This window comes from Columba livia, chromosome 3 (genome assembly GCF_036013475.1).
Source record: "Columba livia isolate bColLiv1 breed racing homer chromosome 3, bColLiv1.pat.W.v2, whole genome shotgun sequence".
Taxonomy (NCBI): Eukaryota; Metazoa; Chordata; class Aves; order Columbiformes; family Columbidae; genus Columba; species Columba livia.
Window position 1 is genome coordinate 48,538,679 of NC_088604.1, and position 16,319 is coordinate 48,554,997.

Below are 16,319 nucleotides of genomic sequence, written 5' to 3' on the forward strand. Positions count from 1 at the left end.
CCTGGGTTTAGAATAGATTCCTGTTTTCTAATAAGTTTTAAGTGTCAAGCAGTTATGGTATTCATAATAATCTACTTCTGTATGGAGTTTGCTGTCGGAAGACTAAATTCATGTTGTAACTATCACATCTAAGTAAAAAGTCAATCAACAGCAATCACTGAAAACTATCCATTATTTCTGCTCATCATTAAGTGTTCTGTTAAAACACAACTGCCTTTGTTATTCTGTAGTTCTTTGTGTGTATAAGGTAATTATGATACCAACACACTAGCATTTTACAATTCACTTTAGCTTCCCCCTCTCCAAAAAACTTAAGCATCTAAATTAATAAATGCATTTTCAAAAATGTACATACACTTTTGCTGACACTTTCTGTCCTTTAATGGATTAATTTTTTTTCAGAGAATTAAGAAATCAAATATTAAAGACATGATAATTTCTAATTATACTAACTGTTTTCTTTTTTTCCTGGAAGTCTATAATTAATGTTTTGCTGCCTCTCTGACACATTCTTTGTTCAACTTGTGTTATAAGATACATAAGAACTTCAGCAGTTCAAAGAGGCTACACAGCTTCCTCTAGGGAGGAGGTGGTTCTGCAAAAAAACAAAAAATTCATTTGCAAAGTCATTTGAAAGAAGTATGACAGTCTAAATTGTTCCAGTTCTATCCCATATCATTTTTTCTTTGAAAGCACGTCTTGTAAACATGAAATACATAGCCTGTAATCTGTGTCAGATGACCTCAAGATCCCTCCCAAAAAAACTTAAAGAGACTGATTCACAGATGTACTGGAACACAAAACTCCTTCTATTGCAATCTGGCGCCTTGATATCTTTGAGAATCTGGGACATAGTCCAAAACAACAAAAACTGGAAAAGAGGTATTATCACCCTTGCAGCAGTCAGAGGCTCCAAGGTGGCAGAAAAAGCAGATCACGAGTCATAATAGATGCTTCGCTCTCCGAGCAGTTAAATTATATAGAGTACGTTAAGATGCACCAAACACACAAGCACAAGGTTATAAAAAGGCCCAATCCGAATGCAGCAACAGTAACCTGATAAGACTTCCATCATACCTTTTCTCAGCAGTCAAAAGCACAGGAACAAAAGAAAAAACCCACCTCATTCTCAACTCCATATTTCTCACAGACAATAGAACCCCATATTTTACTTTAATCCTCTGTCTGATAAGTATCTAGGTCTTTTTTTTCTTCCCTCCAAACTGCAGACTTACAGATCTTAGTGGAGGAAAAGTGAGTGTATACACAAGTGGGTTGATAGCAGTTTGAAAGTGTTAAAATATATACACATATTAATATAAAACAGAACAAACAGGATTACATGCATCGTGTTTGGCACGGAATTAAAACCAACAGAATACACAGAGTATGAAATAAAGCACATCCACCATAGAAAGCAACAAAAAAGAACTATGAAAGAGGAAGTAAAGGGAAAAGAAAGTAGGATAAAATATATTAAAACTACAGGAAAAAGATTTCGTTATCTACTATAGGGAAGAAAAGACTTATGTGAGAGAAAAAAAAATGAGAAATGTTGAGTTAATATATTTTACCCCAGCTTTTTAAGGAAATTAGTCCTCTTGCAGGAAGCGTTGTGGGGGTTTTCCCCCACTTGGAAACTGGCTGATTGAATTCAATCAAATTTGACAGAAGGGTAGAGGTCTCAAAGATAACTGCCTAAGAAAATGTGAAGTTCATGAAATCAAAATGTTGCAAGTGTTCTGACAGAAGGAAAGGCTGCAGTGTGCATTAAGACCTTATTAGACATTAGATGATCCACAAAAGTATGAGACTGTAATTGTTCCAAACGGGAAAAAAATTTCCATTACAGTTTACAATCATCCATGAGATTAAGAACAAAAAAAATAAATAAAAAGCCAGGCTTCTACTACTTCTCAAGGAACTGCGCTTTTAAAATACTTCTTCCTCTTTCACACGGGGAAAAAAGGGAGACATGGTAATACTTGGTATGGTATTCACCATCAGGAGTAGTAACAAACAAGTGCCAAAAGGCCCTTTTTATATGCAGAAGTCCTGTACAAAGTGGGACATTTTTATCTCCCTTTGGAGAAATCAAAGGAATAGAGAGAAAGTGACTACAAGGAACAGCAGCAGTGGAAAAGCTGGATGGAAAGAAAAGCTGAGTAACCCAAATCACCTTCCACCCACTACTCCAGTCTGCCTTCAGAACCAGCAGCATCCAACACATAATACATTTTCTGTAACCCAATTAAAAGAGAACGTACTTACAGCATACAATAATCAACAAGAAGACTTTTAAAAAAAATCTGTATCACTCTTGATTTGTTTTATACTGATCAACCCCTCCTTGAATTCACAAATATTCCATTAATAGTCACTGTGTTAACATATTGACAAAAATTATGAGCAGCAACTCCTCAGCTTTTCCAATAAAATCAGATTTTAGATAACCATGTATATTATCCATCTACACTTTTAAAGCATAGACAAGTCAGTATTTCAACTGCATGGTTGCTAAAAACTAATCTTTGCTACAATTTCAGCAAGGAGAAACTTCAGTTGGTGTTCCACTGAATGCCTTCTTCTGTGCCTGCTTATATACTAGCCCAAAGGTACCAGAAAGACAAATAATTTAAACTAGTAAGTGATTTTCATAGGTTCTACAACAAAAGCATCTAGAATCTCAGATGATCAAATTTTATTGGGAAGCAATCTAGGATGCTTGGATACAACATAGCTGAACATACTTATGCCAAAGGTTTGTCAATTAAACAACTGAGACTCAAGGATAACAAAGCAGAAATAGTTTAATCATTTTCAACACAGTTCTTCAGATAAAATATGACAGACTGGTTGCATACATGGACTTCAAAATATTTCACTTTTGAGGAAGCACACCTTTCAACTTCAGACAATACCCAGCCAATACATGCCAAGAGAAAAAGGAATGCAGTCATATGGAATCAGTTAACAATTACAGCCAATAAACAAATCGGCTGCAGTGGAAATCCACATTTGATATTAATAAGCAGTGATTCATATGAAGTGTCATATAGCTTTCTTTACTTATAGATTCATCATCCACAGATTTAAAAGTCGACTAATTACCATATGAAATACTAGTTAAAGGTGGTATGTTTCAGCTTTTGGAGATGCAAAACAAAAGAAAGGTCTTAGTGTTGAGAATGTGGGACTTGTACCTAAAATCCTGATGCAAGCATACAGAGGAGGCATGTCCACATTCCATAAAACAGATCTAAATGCAGCACGTTGCTCCACTCCATGCTATGAACACTTTCTATTTGTCCTTACTTTTATTCCATTTTTTTTTTTTCAAAAAGAACCCAAGTTATTTCTTCTCAAGCTCAGGTATTTGTTTAAAACCATGACTGCCGAAAAGGGTGGAAAATCCAACTACAGCATTTAATCTGATTAAATGCCACTGTGTCACAATTAGATGTCACTGTATGTTCACTCTAATCCCGAAAGCACATGCAGCATGAAAGGAAGCCATGGCAATGTACCGCTCCAGGTGCAAGAGCACGCAATGTGTATACCCAGCACCAAAGCAAGCCCTTCAGCGCTCTGTACTTTCTATTTAATCCTGTCCGCGAGTGAAGCGGGCGCACAGATAGGCATTTTGCTGGATGGAGAAGTTGGAACCTACGTGCTTCTCCCGCTCCCAGCCAGCCGCGATCTCCCCGGCCCGCCTAACAATGGTAGCAGTGTTCCAGTGGGCAGATCTGCCCTCAACGGCACCGAATCCCCTTCGCCTCCCAACGCCGAACCCATCGCCCATCCCCAGCTCGGCCGAACCGAGCCCCAGTCAGCCCGGCGGCGGCCGCCCGTGCGGTGAGAGCCCCGCTCAGCTCCCCGTCTCGCCGCCCCTCCGCCCGGGCCGCCGCTCGCACCTGGCTGCGGCTGACGTCACCCCCACCGCCCCCCGCCCACTGACCCCGGCCCGGCAGCGGCCCCACCTGCCCCGCCCGGCGACCCCCTCGCCGGGTACGGGCACACGGGGTGAGCGGTGTCGGCGGCGACCAGAGGGAGCGGGAAGCGCCGCGCTCCGGCACAAGTGCGGCCCCCTCCCCTCCTCCGCCTCACAACACGCCCCCTCCTGCCCCTGCTATCGGGGACGGCGGGGGAGACCGGGGGAAAGCGGCTCCGCGGCCGCGACATGCCTGCCTTCCTCCCTCCCGCCGCCGCCCCCCGCACGGACAAAGGGGAGGGGGACAGCACCTGGCGGGGGCCGGGCCGGTCCCTTTGTGGGGAAGGGGAGCGGGACCGCGGGCTCGGCGATGGGGGCCGGTCCCGCCCGCCGCAGGGGCCGCGAGGGAAGGGTGCGGGGCACTTACTCGCCGGCCCGGGCTCCCGTGCGCTGCCTCCCCTCGCCTCACACCTTCTCGCCGGTCGCCTCGGCCCCTCACTCCGCCTTCGCCTCCCGCTGAGGCGCTGGAACTTCAAACGGCGCCTGCCATTCCGCGCGCGCTGCGGCCGGCTGGCGGCTCCGGAGGGGAGGAGGCGGCGGGGGCGCGTGCGGCCCCGGCAGTCGCGCGGAGCTCCCCGAACGCTTCACAATAGGCGCAGGACAGCGCGTGTGTGTGTGTGCGGGAGGAGGGGCCTCTCCCGGCGCGCCGAGGCGGGAGGGAGGGGAGCGGGGCTGTTTACCCGGCGGTCGGACCCGACCCCCCCGCCCGATGCTGGGGCTGGTCCATGCGCCGCCGGCCCCCAACCCCGCGACGTGAGGAAGGCGAGCCCACCCCACCCCGCGGGCGGCAGGTGGTACGGTCCGACCCGCCGGCTCCCTCTCCCCAGTAAGGGCGGGCGGGGCCCGCCATTGTGACGTACCCAAAACCGGCTACTGGCGGCCAATCAACGGGAGGGGGCGTGGCCCCCTGGGGCACAGCCCACCCGGACTGCCCGGCGGGAGGTAGGGGGTGTGCGCGGCGTTTGGCGCGGCCCAGGTGGGCGGCAGCAGCGGCTCCCCCGGCTCGGGCTCCCCGGTTGCGCAGCAGCCTGCCCCGCTGCCGCCTCTCTGCCGAAGAGAGGGCGAAAGCCCTTTGTGTCTGGGAGGAGGTGGGCGCCCACAGGCTTTCGCGCCCGCCCTCTGTCGAACGTGTTCTCCCGCCGTTACGCAAGGTGCAGGCGAGCGCAGGGCAAAACCCCAAGTGCCCGTGACGGGCCGTAACCTCCCGCTCTCCCGGTGGGCGCCTGAGTCGCCGGGCGGTAGCGCGGCACAGGCTGCGGACGAGCCGTCGGGCTCTCGCCCGTGCCGTCGGCCGGCGCGCGCTCTCCGGGAGCGGGAAGCTCCGGGTCGCGCTCGTCTCGCCGGCAAGAGCCGCGCCATAAAGCTCCGCTGTCCGGACGGCAGGAGCCGCGCCGCACAACCCGTGCCGCCGGCCGTACCCGCACACAGCCCGCTGTGCCTGGGCCGGCCAGGGCCGCGTTGCATGCTGGAGCTTGTAGTCCCGCCCAGGAGTCCTAAAAGGTTAAGCACATACATTGGCAAAGGGAGATGATCCCTTCTCCAAACGCCCGTGTATCCCTCAAGAGGCCATAATTTATCCTTTAAATACTATTTTCTGCTTTAATGAGCTACCTTTTAACCTGCAGCTCCACACCGCTCGTCCGGGGGAAAGGACGCGACGAGCTCCGCGGAGCTGCCAGGACCTGCTCTTCCCGTCAGCCCCCGCGCCAAGATGTCGGCGGCTATCGCCGCACTCGCCTCCTACGGCGGCTCCGACTCGGAGCCCGACTCGGAGCCTGAGGCCGAGGGCAGTTCCCAACGCGCCGCTGTGCTCGCCAGCCGTGACGCCGTGCTGCACCTCCGGGCGCCGCCCGCCGCGCCCCCGGCCCTGGCCGTCGACGCGGCCCCGGAAGTGGCCGTGAAGGTAAGGCGTCCCTCCGCCGCCTGGGGCAGCGGGGCCCACGGCGCCTTCCCCCCGCTGTAGCCCCGCCGTCGGTGTCCAGCGCTGGGGACAGTCTGAGGGCAAGTGGGGGAGCGGACCACACGGACGGGTGCGGGGCTGGCGCGGGGACGTTGCGGCTGCCTGGCCCTGCCCTGCCCTGCCCCGCGGTGTGGGGCCAGAGCTGGGGAGGGCGGGCGGGCGTGTGCCCCGGAGCTCGGCTGGTGGATCCCACTGGGGCGTTGGAGCTTGTTAAAGCTCATGTCTATTTGCCGTGCCCTGTTTGGAGTTCTTGGGGCACTCTTGGTTTCTGTTTCCCCGAGTTTAAGATGTTCTTCTGTTTGCCCGGGTGGTCGAGTGAAATCGGTACTTGATAGGCTGAGTGCTGCTGAATCCTGGTCTAAAGAGCAGCCTGAAAGCTGGTCGGTGTTTCTGCATTCCAGGGTTGCTTGGGAAACTTTAATTTTCCAAGTTCAGTGTCATATCGGTTCACTTTTATGGTTCTAGAAAGGGGGAGGATGTTGATTTGGTTTGAGGACTTTATTGCACGCAACTAGTTTCTAATCAAAGGTAGACATCTCACTGTAACATCTGTCACTGTGGAGTTGTGTTGCTTCCAGTTCTTCTGAAGCTTCCTGGTTTGTGACAAAGAGATGGATGGAATCTTTCACTTTGTTGTCATTAGTTAACTCTCATGCTATTGCAGCTGATCATATTTGCAAGTGCATTTTATATCGTATGTACTAAATGTGCATTTTTTCGTCCCTTAAAGTCTTAGAAATATCTAACTTCTGAACTTGCAGCCTTTGACAGACTGTATCATACAGTCTTTGAAAGAAATGCTAATTGACACGTGTAATGTCTTTTGAGTGTGAATGAGCATAAGTGACAAGTAGCACTGGTTGCGTTCTTTGCCTCTCTTAAGGCTGTAACAACAGGTTTTCCATTTGCCATGCGAATACAAAGGTTTTTGCAGTTGTTTGGTGGCTGACATCAAGGAACATTTCTGATTTAAAAAAAAAAAAAAAAACAAAACCAAAACCACCAACCTCTGATGCAGTTTTTTGTCCTTGGATCCGTTCTTTGATCTGGTTTACAATGTAGCTGCACAAAGGCTGTGCCAACACAGGTAAATACCCAGTGCCAGAGTAGGAACAAGCAGGTGGAGGAAAGAGATTGTACGTAGCATGTTTCATTCAAAGCTATTTGCCAGGCTGTGCCCTGAAAGAGATATCCACTGGTACATCTAGGACTGTCTCTGCCACAAGTGTTCTGCCAGCTAAGGTAAAGTGAGGTTTCTGAGTACCAAGGTGTTTCATTAAAATGTTTTTGTCATTTTTGTTTGAGATCATAGATGAGATACATGGAACTGAAAGATAATGACTCCAAGCTGAGGCTTTCTGAATGCGCAGTGTACTGAATCTTTTAGTACCACCACCTTCTTTGAGGAGTAACAGATCATTTCCTTGTACAGCAATATTATGCCTTCTTTTTAGACTTTTACAGCTCAAGAAAGAAGTGCCGGTCTCATAGACAACATGTGCTGAGCACCTTCAGTGTCTAAAAATGATAGCAGTATGAGCTTGCCAATCACCCCCCTCAGGAATTTATCCTAATTCTTCAGAATTAGAAAACTCTTATTGAACAAATGTAAAACACATGGTGTTTGAGTGTAGGTCACAATAATTCTTTAGGTAAAGGGTTAGAAAGACAGCAAGCTGAGTGAAGAGGAAAACAGAGTTACAGTTCATTAGTATTACTTCACTCACATAAATGTTTTGACATGAATGAAGATCAGGAACTCTTAAGTGCGTGGATATGTGTTACACAAAGGACCACGAATGGATAAGAAAAGATGGTGGTAAGAGGGACGACTAGAAGGGTTAGTCATCCAATAACTATAAATGGCAGCTGCAAACAAGTGCATTTTTGGCAGTTGAGAATGTAAATCTTAAGTGGTTGGTACTCTGCACATTAGTTCTGATCATTGTACTTGTTTCTGGTTCAGAATTTGGCCTGTTAACTTGCACAGATGTTAGACTTGTGTACACTTAAAAGAGGAATAGGTTCCTAACTCTATTAACGTGGCATAATTGTTAGCACACTCAGGCACAGCATTTGTTATTTTGTTGTTGTTACTTAAATGTGCATTTCAAATATAGCCTTAAGATGTTACTCCAAGACGTCTTTCTTTATTCTGCAGAAATCTGCTGGGTCCTTGCCTTGAAGTACATCATACAAATATGTGGTTGTATTGATGTGAAAATATTTTTTCTATAACTGAAAACTCTACTGATGATTTTAGAAGTTTGAGAGAGTGGCTTTTGTTACTCTCTCTCCTTACAGTCTGCTTGTTATAATAGGCCTATTGCTGATCTTGATGTTAAATTACTCAAGTAATATTAAGTTATAATTATTGTTTACTTCAATCTAGTAATACTTTAACTATTTTTAAATTGGATAACTGACTAGATGAAGTGTGTGTTTCTACTGCTGTTTTTAGCACCACTAAAGTGCTGAAAATGTTACAGTACCTGAGAGGAGACAAGAGAGGAAGAAAGTGTGTGCTTCTGGTCCCTTCATTCAGAAGAGGATAGATACCTTAGAACTGCAGAAAGTTCAAAGAAGGGCAGCCAGGTTGAAGAAGGGTCCTGCTTCTGTATGAGAAATTACTGAGGAGGCGAAAACTGAAAAAGAGATGACTGAGTGGAAAAGTATGACAGAGATCTGCAAAATCATTAAACAGCAATAGAGGGGGTTGAATACTCACTGTCTCTACCAGTACAGCACCTATAAGCTAACTAGTAGGAGCTGGGTTCAAAACAAACAGAAGGATGCAGTTCTTTCTGCAACATGTGGTAGGGCTATTCCCATGCCAAGAAATACTGTATATGCAAGAAGTTTACAGTGTTACAAGGAGAGTCTGGACAAGTACTTGGAAGAGATCCATTGAAGGAAGAGATAACCAGTAAATCCAGGTTTTTTTCAAGCTCACGAAGTCTTCTGACCTGAAAATAGTTGGCTGTTGGGAGAGTGCAGAAGTAGTATCGTGTACACTTGCCCTGTTCGTATTGTGCTCTAGGTGTCAAGTTATAGTATGTGGGAAAAGTGAATAGATGAATCAAGGTATTTTCTTACTCCCAAATAACATCATCAGGTTGCATCAGATGAGCCCAGCTGCGTTGTTGACAGAGGTTCTTCCACATATTTTCCTTCACTAGTGAATTAAAAATGCTGAAGGAAATCAAGAAAATTGCACATTCTGTGAAGAAATCACTTTCACAGGAAATGTTGTAGCTCCAAGCTTTGCTTTTGGAGAGAACATTTACTGTTTGATCTCGGTCAGTTCAGGGTGAGACTTGGATGGGAGCACATTTTACTGTATTTATCTACAGTGTCTTGTTCACTAGTTCTGAGGAGAGAATACTGAACTGGGTTGACATCAACTGGGCTGGCCTGGCCCAGTACAGGAGCTGGTGGGTTTGTGTTGTCTTTAATGTGGGAAGGGGTTGGAAGTGTCAGGTCTATTTTTCTTTTGAATGTAGTTTACCTTTGGCACTATGCAGGTGTCCAGAAAAACACTACTGCAGGGGAAGAAATAGACTTCAGTCACATTTTTTAATGTTCTTCAAAACATAATCCTTGCCCAGCTGTGGAGAGAGAAGTACAGTTAGTTTGCAGCCGTTCTGTAGCAGTCATGAAAATTAGTGATTTGGAGGGTGTTACTTGTTAGGAATGCCTCAGCTTCTTTTAATATGGTGAGTTTTCCTGCATTCTTTGCCACAAAATATCGATAATAGATGTTTAGAAGTTGTCATCATGCAAGATGCTGGACTCTAGCCTAGTTCAACAAAACCATTTACCATATGCTTTTCTTCATGCTTTATTTTTATTCTGTTGAAGCTGGTGGATGGACATTTACTGTTAAGGGTGTATGAATGCGTAGAATGACTAAAAGCTGGTAACAACCAAATTTTAATGTTGGGAATTCACTGTAAGTGCCATTCATCTACTGGTAATAAATCTGAAAAACTTTGGAATGAGATAATACTGCATATTTGACAGCCCAAGTGGTTTATGCAAGAATGAGAAAGTGACGAACTGCTAAAGTCTCTGTGGCTCATGGGATACTAGATTTTAATTTAATGGATAATTAAAACTAATTAAATCTTATGCAAAGCAACCTGCCCTTTTAAACTATTTAGCTAATTAGTAATGAATTTACCTGTGGAGAAAGGAATGTTGTAGGTTTATTATATAAAATGTTCAGAAAAAAGAAAGAAGCACACCATAGGCATCGCAACTCTTTTCCTGATATGAAACTGTAAGACTCTGACCTTTGCTTTGTTCTAACAAATTTTGTGTTTAGACAAACAGTCAAGACTTACCTGTGGAATTCTGCTTCTAAATGCATAAACAACTCTCATTAAGCTTAGAGGTAGCCACATATTAGCACAGTGGGCATATTATTACAGAATTTAGCTGAAAATGAAAAATATTGTAGATTAAAAGGACTGTGAGTTGCCTTAATGTAAACAATATATTCTTTATAAGGAGCACTATTAGCATCCAGTGTTGCAGTGTGTGCTGCAGCTTGTTTCTTTTATTTAAGGTTTTGCTTTAATGCCCATTACAGAGATCAGGCCCGTTCTTAACTCAAAGGTGTTTTTTTCTTGCATACATATAAAACTTCTAGCAAGCTTTTTTCTTTTGATATTTTCTTTTTTTTTAAATTATTGAACAATATTGGATTGTATAAATCAAGTACTTTTCATAAGTGGTAACAATTTTGGTTTATGACATTCAGTCAGGGTTTTTCTGAAGAAAAACAGGATTGTGGCATGTTTAAGAAATCTGTGAGAAGGAGAGCTAATCCGATTTATGATCTAAAATCTCTTTTATTTTCTGTGCTCTTTCCTATGCTGACTTTTAACTGGCCAAAGGGCCTTTATGGTGGGACTAAAGGAGGATGCCTTGGTAGGAGTCTGGTCTCTAGGGAGTTATAATGAAGCACCTGTTTGTCTACACTTAGTGTCAAAAGCTTCTTTCTGTCTCAGGGTAGATTCCTCAGGAAATGTTGATACTCCAGAGTACAGCCCTGAGTGCCATTTCCCAGTGATAGGGTGAAACACAACACAGAAGAGGCAGAAGGAGAATATTTAAGTATCAAATTATTTTTTTATCTAATCAAATCATGTTTGAGCTGTAAGTCAACCTAATACTGCAAGTAAGTATACATCACATCTATTTAACAAAAACGAACAAAACAAAACCCCCACCACATCAAGTAATTTAGTGGTTAGACATCATATGCTTATTTTTTGCCTTGCATTGAGAGTGATACCTGCATCTGCCTGGACAGACACTCCTTTAACCTGTCTACCAAACCACAGTAAATCCACAGACTGAACAATTTCAGTGTTTGGCTGTCCAGACTGTTTCTGCTAAGTTGTATAATTTGAATCTTTTTTTAGGCTGAATTAGGTTTCTCAGTTTTTCTGTACAGGTCGCATTTTCCTAGACCTTTGATCATTCTTTATTTTTCTCTTTTGGACCCTTACCAATAGCATGTCGCTTACTGTATTTCAGCTGGGCTCTTAGTTACAGGTGCTAAGAAAAGCAGAGAGGTGACATGTAGAGCTGAAGTTTGTGCCTCCATTGTATTGTCTTCCACGAAAGCCGTAGTCAGTAAAATATAACTTCTGAAAACCTTCGTTCTTCTTTTGCAGGTTATATGGGGTGTACGACCTTTAATGATAGTGCGGCATGCCATAAAGCCCATGTTTATACTGTTTCCAAGTTGCAGCCAACACAAGCTGCTTCTCTGCCAATCCTACAGCTGAACATTTAGCTTTCTCTTGAGGAGCACTGTATATGTTTAAAGGGACAGCTTCTTGATGTCCCCTTTTATGACTTCAGTGCCTTTGTGAGTGGAGTAATACTCAGTCCATCACTGAATTCACAGGTGCCCTTCTCTTCCAGCCCAGCTGCTGATAGTCTGCCAGCCTGCAGAGCCACTTGTGTCACACTTGGGGCATAAGTGACATGATGAATTGCTCACCTACGGCTTTTAGATAAATCAAGACGTGTTGTGTGTGACCAAAAGGAAAAATGCAACACAGCAGAGGGACGTGATCCTTCAGATTACCTTATCTCAGGCACAGCTCTGCCAGACTACTGCTCCTGTGATCCCTTCCCTGTTCACTGTAGCTATGGCAAATGCATCTAGAATGCATGCAGCCAAGTTCTGCTGGCTCTTGCCAGCATAAAGGGTCAGTTATAAAACCTGTTATGTTTACTTTTTTCATTTTCTGTGTCTTAGAAAGCTGAGTTCTTCTGAAATGGTCTGATGATGCATGCAGTTGGTACCCAGTGATCTTCACCATGTGCAGAGGTTGCTGATGAGTTCTTTCCTCTCATTAAAAAACAAAACAAACAAGCAAGAAATAATGCTCCAGTGTAGACAGCCTGCCAATTTGTGAAGTGATCGATGGACTAGATTAAGATTTTTAATGTTTCTGTTACCTACCAGAATCTTGTATCGCTGTTCAAAATGGCGTTTATCAGATGCTGACCACAGGATAATTTGCTGCAATTTGAACCCTTGCTGTAGACTACAAAGATACTATAAAGGTTTCAATTCTTTAAAATACTGAAAAGGTAAAGTGGACAGTTGGGACGCATTCAGATTATTGCATAGTTTAAAGCAAAGTGGCATAGTGAAAAAATAACCATGGTGTGTTTCAACAGCATATTAACAGATCATCATTTAATGTCTAAATGTATGAAAGCATGAGTAAGGCTGGGGGTCTTGCGGAGTGTAGCTCTGACAAATACAACATGTGCTTCAATTTCAAGGCTCGGTAGTTTTCACACAGAAAGACTGTGCCTGTGGTGGTCTAGGAGTGAACATATTGTGTGGCTTCCAAGTGACTCAGCACTGTTCCACCAGCAGCGAAGTAAAACCAGAATTGCTATAATCGTTCATCAGAGGATCAGCTTTCATGGCACAATCTGTTTCTTTTCTCAATTACTGAGCAGCATATAATAGGACTTAACAGGGAGAAAAGAGGAGGAAAAATAGCAGAACTGAAACATTCTTGGCATTTTTGCAAAACTGGATTTTTCTCACTTTTTCAGTTTAAAGAGCAGAAAAAACTGTCTTAATTTCAAGTAAAATGCTGTTTAAATGTCACTGACAGTGGATCAGATAAATTTTGCCGTATTATCGATTATATAAATTTTATTTTTTCAAATTATTTGGTGGATAAAATGTGAATTCTAGCTGGCAGTGCAAGCTGTATGATGTGACTTGATAAAGTTGTCTATGGAAAATATCCTCAGGTCACGGAGCTGTGAAAGGAAATATAAGCGTGCAGGTAATATGGGTTAGGAAATAGTTTTGATATGCTCCTCCTATTCTAGCTGAGGATGAAGGGGTCTGGTTTTGTTGCTGAGTGACTGGATTAGCCCTGCTGTGCTGTTTCCAGGCAAGCTCACAGTGTATGGAAGTCAGGGCTGTGAATGGAGCGGTAGCTGTTGTCAACCAAGCCCCATGAATTGGGAAGGTGGTGTAACGGGAGAAAGGAGGTCAGTTGCAGAACTGGCAGTGTTGAGGGTTCAAGCAAGAGCAGTGGAATGGCTGGACCTACCTCTTAAAATAATTGGTATAGTGGTACTTGGTATAGTGAGATTAAACCCTTCTAGTTGCACTTAACAATTCTACACTAAAACAAAACAAAACCAAAAAGCCCATGCTTTTTTTCCTTTTTTTTTTTTAAATTTTGTAGCAATTTTAAACAACTATTATCAAGTAATGAACCAAAGACCTTTAGGTGCTGTTTTTCTTTTCTGTGTTCTAGAAAACCAGGTTTTAAAACCTCTTAAGTCTTGCATGCCTAACGAAATTTGTTTGTAATTGACCTGCTGTTGAATTGAGGAGAAAAAGTGCTTCTGGGCACGGCATGTCAGAGAATAGTGAATAATGTTAAATAAGTAAAGAACATGCCATTTTGCTCTTTCAAGATTCTATAATAGAAAGCAAGATTCAGTTTGTTCAAGGTAATTTTTTATTAAAGAAGTGACTGCTAAAATTCGATCCTCTGTTGTGCCGCTTCCTTCTGTGCATTGCAAATGCTTTTGGATCCTGTAAGCACTGATTAAACACTGGTGCCAAGATAGCTTTTTCAGTATAATTTTAGGGATATTATCAATATACTAGCACATTGTAAATCCCTTTCAAATGCATTTATTCTAGAATAAAGGTGCTGGAAGCAATACCAGTAATAATACCACAAAGTAACATTCTCCTTCATTAAGTAAGCCCTTAATTGGAGCAGGGAGGAGGTAGGGTCAATTTAAGATCAGTGTAAATGAGCCTTTGTAGAGCTTTGTGAAACCAGATCTTTTTGAACACGGCCACCTAATCAGCCTTTTCCTTTCCCATCTCTGTCTTCTACTTCAGCTGCATGTGCCCCTCTGAGTTTTTCCCTTTGAGTTGCCTGAGAAGTTATTCTTTTGGTTAGCTCCTCTGTCTTGTCCATTCATCTGTTGAGTTAAATTTTTTTCACAACAGGCTTTGAAATGTGTTTTAATACTGAAGCTGAATTACCCATTTAACTTTTGGTAAAAACTTGGAGAATAGGGATCATTGGATTCTCTAAAACTCATTGTTATATATGTTTGTTTTAATGTCTAATATTTTTTTCCCAACTATCTTTCGAAACATTTACTTGTGGCTTCTGCCTTCTACCTTTTACAGAAATCTAGTTTTCACAGTTTTGTATTAAATTAGTGACAGTTTTAATTTGCTCTCCTGTACAAGTCTGTTATTCAAACATCCTCAAAAAATATAAGCTTGCCTCCAGTCTTGCTACTGGTTTTAAAATGTGTGCATGAAGTCTTTAAAAAAAGTACATGGTACACATACAAAATTCCACAGGTATCTTAGACTGAATTTCTCAGTGAGCTCCTGACATTGGTTTTGCAATAAATATTCTTTAAAAATAGAAACTTTGGCCAAGCTATTATTTTCCTTTTCTAGTGCTAAAAGTGTCAACTTGAACTACAGTTCTAATTTGGTCTGAAATGGGATAATGTCATATATTTAAAAGTCTGTATGGGAAAAATGGTTGATTAATATGTCTGTTTTATTTCAGGAAGATGTGGAAACAGGAGTCCACCTTGATCCTGCTATCAAGGAAGTTCAGTACAATCCTACTTACGATACCATGTTTGCACCTGAGGTAAGGAACAATATTGATCTTCAGAGCAGAAATGCCTTTGGCCTAAAGAGTAGGGATTCTATAAACTTTGTGCGAAATTCATATAAGATGTTTTTGGATGCTTGATGTACTTTGGAATCTAGTTTGGGCAAATGTGTGCAGGTGTGTTGGTATTTTGAATGAATTTTAATATTCTGCATAAAGCTGTTCTAGGAATACTCTTTAAGTGTTTATAGGAATTATAGCTACAGGAATTAAAAATCAAGCTAGGAAAATAGCATTATAAAGATATTGAGTAAAACATGAACTGCATTAAAGTAGTCTCTTGCTATGTTTACATTTTTGTTATTTAGTCATTGTGCCACTTAGAGCAAAGTGAATGGTTGTATGTCTTGTGGATATATGGCTTTTAAAAATAAGATTTTAAATGAAAATCCAAGCACTTTCAGTATAACTATTCACATCAGTGTTAAGTATTTTAGTAACTTAAGCTATGCTAAGTGCGTGTTGGCATTGAACCCCAGCTGGCAGCTGAACCCCACACAGCCACTCACTCATTATCCCCCAGTGGAATGGGGAAGAGAATTGGAAGAGTGAAAGTGAGAAAACTCATGGGTAGAGATAAAGACAGTTTAATAGGTAAAGCAAAAGCTGTATACACAAGCAAAGCAAAACAAGGGATTCATTCACCACTTCCCATGGGCAGGCAGATGTTCAGCCATCTCCAGGAAAGCCACGCTCCATCACACATAATAGTTACTTGGGAAGACAAACATCCCCCTCCCCTTCCTTCTTATTCCACCAAAATATATACTAAGCATGACATCATGTGGTATGGAATATCCCTTTGGCCAGTTGGGGTCAGCTCTCAGCTGTGCCCCCTTCCGGCTTCTTGCGCAACCCCAGCCCATTCGCTGATGAGGTGGTGTGAAGAGCTGAAAAAGGCCTTGACTCTGTGTAAACACTACTCAATAACTAAAACACCCCTGTGTTATCGACACTGTTCTCATACTAAATCCAAAACACAGTGCTGTTCCAGCTACCAGAAAGACTAGACACTATTCCAGCTGAAACCAGGACAATGCGTATAGTGAAAAACCATTTTAGGCTGCATTTGAACTGCCTGGTGCCATGTGAACCACTTTCTGTTTTATTATAACTGACAGGATATCTGAAAGATAAAAAT

At 43.2% G+C, this 16,319-nt stretch overlaps 2 protein-coding genes across 5 annotated transcripts in view; one reads left to right on the plus strand and one right to left on the minus strand.

Moving 5' to 3' along the window:
* The window catches only part of WASF1 (WASP family member 1), a 93,947-nt gene extending 89,326 nt beyond the window's left edge, over positions 1-4,621 (minus strand). The window contains exon 1 of one of the 4 annotated variants that reach the window (XM_065056645.1): positions 4,359-4,621. The gene's annotated coding sequence lies outside the window, so the exon portion shown is untranslated. Of the gene's footprint in view, positions 1-3,980; positions 4,090-4,358 lie in introns of those variants that run through there. The other 3 variants (XM_065056649.1, XM_065056646.1, XM_065056648.1) reach the window with 3 other exon arrangements.
* A 1,014-nt stretch (positions 4,622-5,635) lies between these two features.
* The window catches only part of CDC40 (cell division cycle 40), a 39,427-nt gene continuing 28,743 nt past the window's right edge, over positions 5,636-16,319 (plus strand). Inside the window, exons 1-2 of the mRNA XM_021298204.2 lie at positions 5,636-5,894; positions 15,068-15,154. Coding sequence (XP_021153879.2) covers positions 5,703-5,894; positions 15,068-15,154 — 279 coding nt within the window. The 5' untranslated portion in view covers positions 5,636-5,702. The remainder of the gene's footprint in view (positions 5,895-15,067; positions 15,155-16,319) is intronic.